At 34.5% G+C, this 10,494-nt stretch overlaps 1 protein-coding gene across 1 annotated transcript in view; it reads left to right on the forward strand.

The window, feature by feature from the left end:
* Positions 1-10,494, forward strand: part of FANCM (Fanconi anemia, complementation group M) — an 83,471-nt gene that overhangs the window by 57,070 nt on the left and 15,907 nt on the right. Inside the window, exons 12-15 of the mRNA XM_011996239.1 lie at positions 691-2,599; positions 7,350-7,444; positions 7,557-7,625; positions 9,674-9,802. Of these exons, the coding sequence (XP_011851629.1) occupies positions 691-2,599; positions 7,350-7,444; positions 7,557-7,625; positions 9,674-9,802 (2,202 nt within the window). The remainder of the gene's footprint in view (positions 1-690; positions 2,600-7,349; positions 7,445-7,556; positions 7,626-9,673; positions 9,803-10,494) is intronic.

The raw sequence follows: 10,494 nt of genomic DNA on the forward strand, positions 1-10,494 counted from the left end.
AAAAAAAAAAAAAAAAAAAAAAAAAAACCAGAGAGTTAACTGCTTAAACCTATAAGTAATAGAAGAATCCTGATTAAAGTAGCATTCTTGGAGGAAAGGAGGGATGGTGAAGATTGTAGTTTTAGCTAATAACTTATACATAAGTAAGGCTTAGAAATTCACTATACAAATTCTTGATTAGGAACTTTGTTACAAACAGAAGTATATTCCAGGATAGAACCTAGTAAACATACAGGTTTATGTTGGACATTCTAAAAGCTATTCTTAGTTTACTGTCATTGAAAGAGTAAATTTAACAAATGTATATGGTTTTTATTAATATATATTTTTAAAATATCTATTTTTAGGAAATTAGAATAATTCAATTAAATGTTAGAAATGCAAAACTCAGTATATTCTTATGTATTCATTCAATTTGTTCTTCCTACAAATAGTTATCAAGGGTCTTTTGGGTATTAAATAGTGGAGATACAAAAAAGTTAACTGATTAATGATAACTTGATAGTTTCACAGTAGTGTACTTTATAATTTTGATTTATCAGAATAACTTTTAAGGTATAAAAGAATATCATTGGAACAATGTAATAATAGAAATATTTTAATATAGAGTGAAACTCCTCTCTTAGATTTGGCTTTCTGTTTTGTTTTGTTTTGTTTTCCTGTGGCTTTTTAAATTTTCCTTATTTATAGGGAGAATGCAGCTATAAATTGGAAGTTGAATCTTATTTACAAATGGAAGATGTTAGCTCAACATTTATTGCTCCCAGGAATGAATCTAGTAATCTTGCCAATGACACCTTTATCACTCACAAGAAATCGTCATTTATAAAGAACATAAATCAAAGCAGTTCATCCTCAGTGATAGAATCTGATGAAGAATGTGCTGAAATTTTTAAACAAACTCATATCAAACCTACTAAAATTGTTTCTTTAAAGAAAAAAGTGTCTAAAGAAATAAAAAAAGATCAGTTTAAAAAAGAAAATAATCACGGGATTATAGACTCTTTAGATACTGACAGAAATTCTACTGTTGAAAATATTTTTCAAGAGGACCTACCAAATGATAAAAGGACATCAGATACAGATGAAGTTGCTGCCACATGTACTATTAATGAAAATGTTATTAAAGAGCCACGTGTATTATTAACCGAGTGTCAGTTTACAAACAAATCCACTAGTTCATTTGCTGGAAATGTTTTAGATTCTGGTTATAACAGTTTCAGTGATGAAAAATCTGTTTCATCTAACTTATTTCTTCCATTCGAAGAAGAGCTTTATATTGTTAGAACAGATGATCAATTTTATAATTGTCACTCATTGACAAAAGAGGTACTAGCTAATGTAGAGAGATTTTTATCTCATTCTCCTCCGCCTCTCAGTGGACTCTCAAACTTGGAATATGAAATTGCTAAGGGTACTGCACTTGAGAATTTGCTTTTCTTACCCTGTACAGAGCATTTACAAAGGGATAAATGCACCTGTTTGATGTCACATTCAGCTGTGAATTCTCAGCAGAATTTAGAATTGAATTCACTTAAATGTATAAATTATCCGTCTGAAAAAAGTTGTCTTTATGATATACCTAATGATAATATTTCTGATGAGCCAAGCCGCTGTGACTGTGATGTATATAAACATAATCAAAATGAAAATTTAGTACCTTACAATCGTGTTCAAATACACAGAGGCCCTGCACAGAGTTTAGTTGGAGAGAACAATCATGATGTTGATAACAGTGACCTCCCAGTATTGTCCGCTGATCAAGATGAAAGTTTACTATTATTTGAAGATGTTAATACAGAATTTGATGATGTAAGTCTTGCACCCTTGAACAGTAAAAGCAAATCTTTACGTGTGTCAGACAAAACTGCTATTAGTGAAATACCTCTGGTCTCTCAGTTCTTAATTTCTGATGAACTTTTGTTGGACAATAATTCTGAACCCCAAGATCAAATCACCCGTGATGATAATAGTTTTAAATCTCATGATGATCTGAGAAGTGTACGGGAAGAAAAAATGAAGAATCATGAGGATATTTTTGATTGCTCTGTGGATTTATTTTCTGTTACCTTTGATTTAGGATTCTGTAGTCCAGATTCTGATGATGAAATATTGGAACATACATCAGATAGCAGTAGACCTCTAGATAATCTATATGGAAGGTATTTGGAAACTAAGGAGATAAATGATGCAAATTATGTTTCAAATCAAGCACTAATACCAAGAGATCATAGCAAAAATTTTACTAGCGGAACCGTTATTATCCCGTCAAATGAAGATATGCAGAATCCAAATTGTGTACATTTGCCACTGAGTGCAGCAAAAAATGAAGAATTGTTATCTCCTGGTTATTCTCAGTTTTCTTTACCAGTGCAAGAAAAAGTTATGAGTATACCACTCTCTGAATCAAACACATTAAACTCATTTTCTAAGATAGGAAAGGAAATACTTAAGACACCAGATTCTAATAAGGGAAAAATGAATCTACAAAGATTCAAAGAAGCATTGAATTCAACTTTTGATTATTCAGAATTTTCTCTAGAAAAGTCTAAAAGCAGTGGTCAAATGTATCTGCATAAATCCTGTCATTCTCTTCAAGGTAAGATTCCATCTTTATAAAATCTATAACTCTAGAATAATTACTCTAGAAATACTTTGGTAATTTTTCCAAATGTAATTTTTTAGTACATGGTAGAATATAAATATTGAATTAGATAATTGTTGTGTTATATTTTTCTTAAGGTGATCTTACTAATATTAGATTTATTTTATTTATGTATACTTATGGCATGCATGGTATGGAAAAGGGTATTCTTGCTAGACATTATGAAATACACGAAGATGTGTAAGATCTGGCTATGTCTTGGTTGTAAAACATAATTATGTGACATATTTATATGTATTTGAAAAGATGCCAGTAAAATGTGGAAATAACCACCAAATGAATAATAAGAGAGTGACTGTTTAGGAGGTTCAGAGGATGATGAAATTTTGAGTTTGATTAGATTGGAAATTTTTTTTTTTTTTTTTGAGATGGAGTTTTGCTCTTGTTGCCCAGGCTGGAGTGCATGGTGTGGTCTCGGCTTACTGCAACCTCCGCCTCCCGGGTTCAAGTGATTTTCCTGCCTCAGCCTCCCAAGTAGCTGGGATTATAGGCACCCACCATCATGCCCGGCTAAGTTTTGTATTTTTAATAGAGACGGGGTTTCACCATGTTGGACAAGCTGATCTGGAACTCCTGACCTCAGGTGATCCACCCGCCTCACCCTCCCAAAGTGCTGGGATTACAGGTGTGAGCCACTGCGCCTGGCTAAGGTTTTATATATAGTGTAGATTTTCATTTTGGTTCCTTGAGAGTATTTATGCTTTTGGTATGTTGAAGATACTAAAGATATAATTTAGGTGTTATAAAATGATGAAAGCGAAGGGAAAGAAGGCAAGTATGATTTTGAGAGATAGTTTGAAGTAATAGTTTTATGTAGCAAAATATTTGAGAAATAAAAACTGTATTCAGATGATTAAGACCAGACCACAAAAAAACAGAGAAATCTCTGGGTTTCTGTATTCTAACCATTACACTTACAGGAAAACTAGAAGATATAGTGATAGATGTTTGATATGAAGTCCTGCTGTATAATACAACTCTACAGATTATTATATCAAGTCATTTATGAATTTTACTCCTTATGTTAAAAGCTGAATAAAAAGTAACTGTAGGATAAGAGGAAAGTTTCCTCTGTAAATCTTTTCCTTACGTTATTCTCATTAGCATGGAGGACATGGTTCGTGAATGTTCTATTTAAGATGAAAGCATGTTGGAAGTAAGTTCTGGAAATACGTTTAATTTTCAAAACCTGACTATTCTATATAGTCTGGGGTTGTGCCATGACATATATATTTTTACAAAGTTTATGATGCCTGTGAGCCTTCAATATTTGCTTTAATACCTCTATTGAAGTCCATGTTAATGAGTGAGATAATTTTTCTGGTTTTGTGTCAGATTTGCACAAAAACATTTTTTCTAGGATTATACTTAACTACAAATCGTGGGCAAAATAATTACAAATACAAATACAAATCAGGAAATTATTTATTAGAGAACATTTAATAAATAGAGATAATAACTATTTTTATTCTACTTATTTCAAAGAGAGAATTTAAGCTCATTTTTCTCTATTATATATGAAAAACATAGTTGATTAAAACATCATGAAAGCACTGAAAAGGAAAGCTTCCTAGAATTGAGTTGGTTACTGTAGCCGAGTCCTGCATTTAACTCTGACTTTCTTAGAAGGTAATGAAAAAAGAAAAATTAGTTGATTTATATATTGCTCATCTGCAAAAAGGAAATCACTCAAGTTTGTCTGTCTGGGTAGATGTTTTAGTAGCAGAATATGAGGAGAAATTTACTGAGTAGTTTTGTATTTGTTATCTATTGCTGTTTAACAAAGTACCCCCAAAAAACTCAGTGGCCTGAAATAATCAGTAAAATAAAATAAACTTCTTAGAAGGCCTGTTGTTTGAGAGGATCTGTGAGGAGCTTCTTTAAAATCCTTAATGGGCCTGGTGCAGTGACTCATGCCTGTAATCCCAGCACTTTGGAAGGCTGAGGCGGGTGGATCACCTGAGGTCAGGAGTTTGAGACCAGCCTGGCCAACATGATGACACTTCGTCTCTACTAAAAAGACAAAAATTAGCCAGGCATCGTGGCGCATTCCTGTAGTCCCAGCTACTCCGGAGGCTGAGGCAGGAGGATCGCTTGAACCTGGGAGGCAGAGGTTCCAGTGAGCCGAGATCGCACCATCGCACTCCAGCCTGGGCAACAAAGTAAGACTCTGTCTATAAATAAATAAATAAATAAAAATAAAATCCTTACTCTCTGACTAAATGGTACTGTAAGGCACAATCTTTGATTTTTTTTTTTTTTTTTTTTTTTTTTGAGACAGAGTCTCGCTCTGTCGCCCAGACTGGAGTGTGGTAGTGCGATCTCGGCTCACTGCAACCTCCACCTCCCGGGTTCACGCCATTCTCCTGCCTCAGCCTCCCGAGTAGCTGGGACTACAGGCGCCCGCCACCGTGCCCGGCTAATTTTTTGTATTTTTAAATTAGAGACGGGGTTTCACCATGTTAGCCAGGATGGTCTCGATCTCCTAATCTCGTGATCCGCCCTCCTCGGCCTCCCAAAGTGCTGGGATTATAGGAGTGAGCCACCACGCCCAGCAATCTTTGATTTTTAAGTAGGTCTTAACAAAGGATTTAAACTACACCCTCAGCTCACCCTCAGCTTCATAATATATTCCTGGCTGTCCTCTAGGTTTGATCTTTGCCTAGAAAATTTCTTAATTTTAGCATTGTTTGCCATCAGGAGAGGCTGGGAGTTTTCACAATCAGCAAATTCTAATTATGTTTGTCCTTAATGTCTTTCTTTTTGCATTTTGCTCTTATAGCAAAAAGCAACATTTTGTCTGGAAGTCTTAGCTAGATTACCTCTCATGGATTAGGTACATTTTTCCTTTTTTTTTTTGAGACAGTCTCACTCTGTCGCCCAGGCTGGAGTGCAATAGCACAATCTTGGCTCACCGCAAACTCTGCCTCCCAGGTTCAAGCAATTCTCTTGCCTCAGCCTCCCAAGTAGCTGGGTCTACAGTTGCCTGCCACCACACCTGACTAATTTTTGTATTTTTAGTAGAGATGGGGTTTCACCATATTGGCCAGCCTGGTCTCAGACTCCTGACCATGTGATCTGCCTGCCTCGTCCTCCCAAAGTGCTGGGATTACAGGTGTTAGCCACTGCACCTGGCCCATTTTTTCCTTTTCGTGCTAACTGCAATGATGCCAAATTTTCTGGTACTACATTAAAGGATTTAAGGTTTTTCCTACTTTTCTTTAAGCCCTCACCCACCCTTTCCTCATTGGCCAACTAACTTTCCTACAATTTGAGGCTCTTCAAGCCTTCCTTCACTAAAACTCTCAAAGTCCTTTCAGCATCTAACCACTATCTAATTCCAAAGCGACTTTCCCAGTTTAGGTTTTTGTTATGGCAACTCCCTATTTCCAGGTACCAGAATCTGTATTATTTATCTATTGCTGCATAGCAAGCTGCCTGCAAAACTTAATGATGTAAAATAACCCCTTGTTACCTCAAGGTTTCTGTACAACAGGAGTTTAGGTGTGGTTTAGCTGAGTGGTTCTGGCGTAGGATATTTCATGAGGTAATAGTCAAGACATTGGCCAGGGCTGCAGTTATCTGAAAGCTTGAACAGCTTTGGAGGATCTGCTTTTAAGATGGCTCAGTCATACTGCTGTTAGTAGGAGACCTTGGTTTCTTGCCATGTGGACCTCTTCGTAGGGTGGTTTGATAACTGGGTTTTTGTTTTTGTTTTTTTCCCCCAGACAGGGTCTTGCTCTGTCACTCAGGCTAGATTGTAGTGGTGCAATCACGACTCACTGCCACCTCCATCTCTTGGGCTCAAGCAGTCCTCCTGCCTCAGCCACTGGGACTACAGGCACTTGCCACCACACCCAGCCAATTATTATATTTTTTATAGAGACAGGGTTCTATGATGTTGCTCAGGCTGATCTCAAACTCCTGGGCTCAAGTGGTCTGCCTCCTTGGCCTCCCAAAGTGCTGGGATTACAAGCGTGAGCCACCACTCCTGGCCTGGAATGGTCATAGAACATAGCATCTGACTTCTCCCAGTGCAAGTGATGCAAGAGAGAAAGCAAAAATGAAGCCACAATACCTTTTATGACCTAAACTCATAAGTCATACACCTTCATTTTCATTATATCCTTTTTTTAGAAGCAAGTCACTAAGTCTGGCCCACACAGTTCTAGTTACATTTTGTATTGTATTGTATCTCACCAGTTTTTATTTCATACACACAAATATGTATGGAAAACACATATATAACAAAGAATCTTTTAATGTATTGTTTTGTAGCTTGCTTATGCTTTAACTTTTTCAAGTAGAAAGGGAATAAGACACAAAGGGCAGAAAGACTGCAGTAGATTTTAGAGATAAATTCTATTAATAGAACCAGTGACTAATGAAATTACATTTTTGTGTTTTTCTGGCCTCATTACAGTTAATTTATAAAACTGAACTTCATTCAAATATGTGTTTATTAGCAAAAGACATTGTTCTATTTTCTTCACTGGCATTTTAATTTTTTTGTCTCTTATTTAGATTTTTGTTCAAAGTTCTCAAAGACCATATTTTTTTGAAAGTGAGTAAATGTTGAGATTGCCTGAAATAATTCTTAATGTAGCCATCAATAAAATAGATTGTTATGATTGGGTAAACCTAAATCTATTAACCCTTCATTATTTTAAAAAATAAATTATAGATGGACAATTATTAACAAGTAATGAAAGTGAAGATGATGAGATTTTCCGAAGAAAAGTTAAAAAAGCAAAAGGAAATGTTTTAAACTCTCCTGAGGTGAGTCATTCAGTAATCACCATAGTATAATCGTATCAAAGGCTATTTTCCTTCTATACCTTGGGCTTCTGCTGAGACTTTTGTTACCTTTTACTTTATTTACTTACTTTAGGATCAGAAAAATAGTGAAGTTGATTCTCCACTTCATGCTGTCAAAAAGCGCAGATTTCCTATAAACAGAGTAAGTAAATAGCAGATAATGTTTAATAATCCAAATTCCTTTGGAATAAAAATTTTGTGAAAAATTTATGTGTAGATAAATATAGGTATTTTAATCCTTAGTAGAAAAGTTGATATTCTATTGTATGTGATTGGAATTTCTAGCTTCTGCTAGTTTTCAAAGATGTATTCACTGTAAACTTTCCTAAGCACAATAAATAAAAATATTAAGTAATTTTAGACTCTTTAAAAACCATCCTATTTTTGTCCGTACACTTGAGCAATTTGGCAAGCATTCATTAAATACCTACTATGTCTCTACTGTGTAAGATGCTGGACATACTCTAAAGAATATATCCTAATACTGTCATAAGTTACCCAATAGGAGAGATAGAGAAATAAACATAATTTCAGTATAATTTTTAAAGTTGAGTGATAAGAATAGTTAAGTCCTTAACCTCGATCTTGGGAGTTCTGGCAAGCTTCTTGAACTAAGGTTTAACCTTAGTTAAACCTTAAACTGTGTTTGGCAATGAGGCCAAAGAAGGGGGAAGAGAAGGCATTGTTTACAGAATAACAGCTTAAAGGAAGACGCAAAGGTGAGAAATGACATCTCTATGTTATTAGATTGTAAAGACAAAAGAGTTTCAAGAAGTAAAACCGGAGAAAAATCAAGGTCAAGTGTTAGAAGTGCTTATTCTTTCATTTGATTACTGAATGAGTTTGAAAGAAGGAAAGGAAGGAGTCGAGCATGACTCTGGTTTTTAGCTTTTTGGCAAGTGTGTCACAGATTTAGGCTAAACAAGAAAGAGATGGTAAGTTAAGTGTTGAACAGGTTTGAATTTGAAGTTCCTGTGGGATAGTAAAGTCACAGTGTCTAGCAGGCATTGATGACTGTGAATCTGAAGTTTGAGTATATGGGCAGGTCTTAAGGTTAATGATACTCACCAGTTATAGCTGATAGCTAAATTTTGAGATTAGCAACTCATGTTTTAAATCTCAAATATGGTCTAGGATAATTTGTGTAAAATTACAGGTGCTCCTCAACTTACAATAGAGTTGGATCCTGATACACACATCATAAATTGAAAACATTGTATGTTGAAAATGCATTTAATACACCTAATCTTCTGAATATCATAGCTTAGCCTAGCCTACCTTAAACGTGTTCAGAACACTTATGTTTGGTCAAAATCATCTAACACAAAGCATATTTTATAATAAAATGTTGAGTATCTCATGTAATTTATTAATACTGTACTGAAAGTGAAGAACAGAATGTTTGTATAGGCACTTGAAATTTGGTTTCTACTGCATGCATATCACTTTTGCACTATGGAGAGGTCGAAAAATCATAACTTGAACCATTGTGAGTTGGGGACCATATGTAATTAAAAATACAGCCAGTCTGTATTAACTTTGGTACTCATATAAGACTTCACTAGAAAAACAACTTGCTACCTTAACTAGAAGATCTGATTGACTTATCAGAAATGATTTAAAATATTGATAATGCTGATGATCAGTTTGTTTTAAACTAAATTTATTCCTGTTAATTGAACTGATTTTGATAAACTTGATTCTTATGACTGGTTTTACATTATCCTATAAGAGATATGGTGATAGGCCTCATAGTCAAAACTTGTTATTGTTTTATTGGTTTCTTGGTTTCAAAGGATTCCTATATTTGGACTGATTTTGATGGCCAAATGTATAGGCTTGTTCTTTTTGAAGCCCTTGAACATCTTCTGAAGGAAATACTGTTAAACTAAAGGTATCAGTTTTCTAAGTCACCATAGTGTTTGCAGAAAAAATTAAAATTAAAATTAAAAGTATGTTTTCATCAAATCTGTTTGATGTAATACTATATTGGATGAATACCTATACTAGTATTACTTATAACCTAATTTAGTATTTCATATTACCTAAATTATTTACTTTTACATTCTTAAGTATTTATAACATAATTATTTTGTATTTATAACATGGCTCTGAGTTGTGAGAGCGATTTTACTTGTGTAGGAAGAAATTATTTTTTTCTTATGCAAGAATTTTGTTGAATTATTATAGTCAGAACTGTCATCTAGTGATGAGAGTGAGAATTTTTCCAAACCATGTTCACAATTGGAAGACTTCAGGGTTTGTAACAGGAATGCCAGAAGAGGCATCAGAGTCCGAAAGAGACAGAGTCACTTAAAGGTAATCTTTTTTTTAGTTTCTTTAAAAATGTATGTATTTTATCAGTAAAGATAATTGGTTTTACATCAATGTAGATTTCTCTATACATTCTTTTTATAGAAAAAAAATTTAAGTATTTTGACACCCATTTAGTTTTTTTTTACTGGAATTAAATTCAACGTGTAGTTTTTTTTTGTTTTTCTTTGTGTCTTGATGCTTTATCTTTCAGTGTTGTGTTACTTTGAATGAATACCAAAAAACTCAAGTGTATTGAGAATTTATGTTTCAAATTGAAGAAAATATAGAATTAGAAATTTGAGTTTTAAGATACTTGCTTTTGTTATCAGTATATTGTTTTTCTTATTTCTATCCAATTTTCAAATACTTGGAAAATGTTCTCAGTACCTTTCCTTCCTGATTAAATTCTTTTGTGGTGCAGTAATTTTCTTGAAAGAGCTGGAAGACTCAAGAAATTTTATGCTTATTAAGAAATATCAAGCAGGCTGGGCAGGGTGGCTGATGCCTGTAATCACACCACTTTGGGAGGCTGAGGCAGGTGGATCACCTGAGGTCAGGAGTCTGAGACCAACCTGGCCAACCTGGTGAAACCCTGTCTCTACTAAAAATACAAAAATTAGCTGGGCATGATGGCATGTGCCTGTCATCCGAGCTACTCGGGGGTCTAAGGCAGGATAATCTCTTGAACCGAGAGG

This window comes from Mandrillus leucophaeus, unplaced genomic scaffold (genome assembly GCF_000951045.1).
Source record: "Mandrillus leucophaeus isolate KB7577 unplaced genomic scaffold, Mleu.le_1.0 Scaffold505, whole genome shotgun sequence".
NCBI lineage: Eukaryota > Metazoa > Chordata > Mammalia > Primates > Cercopithecidae > Mandrillus > Mandrillus leucophaeus.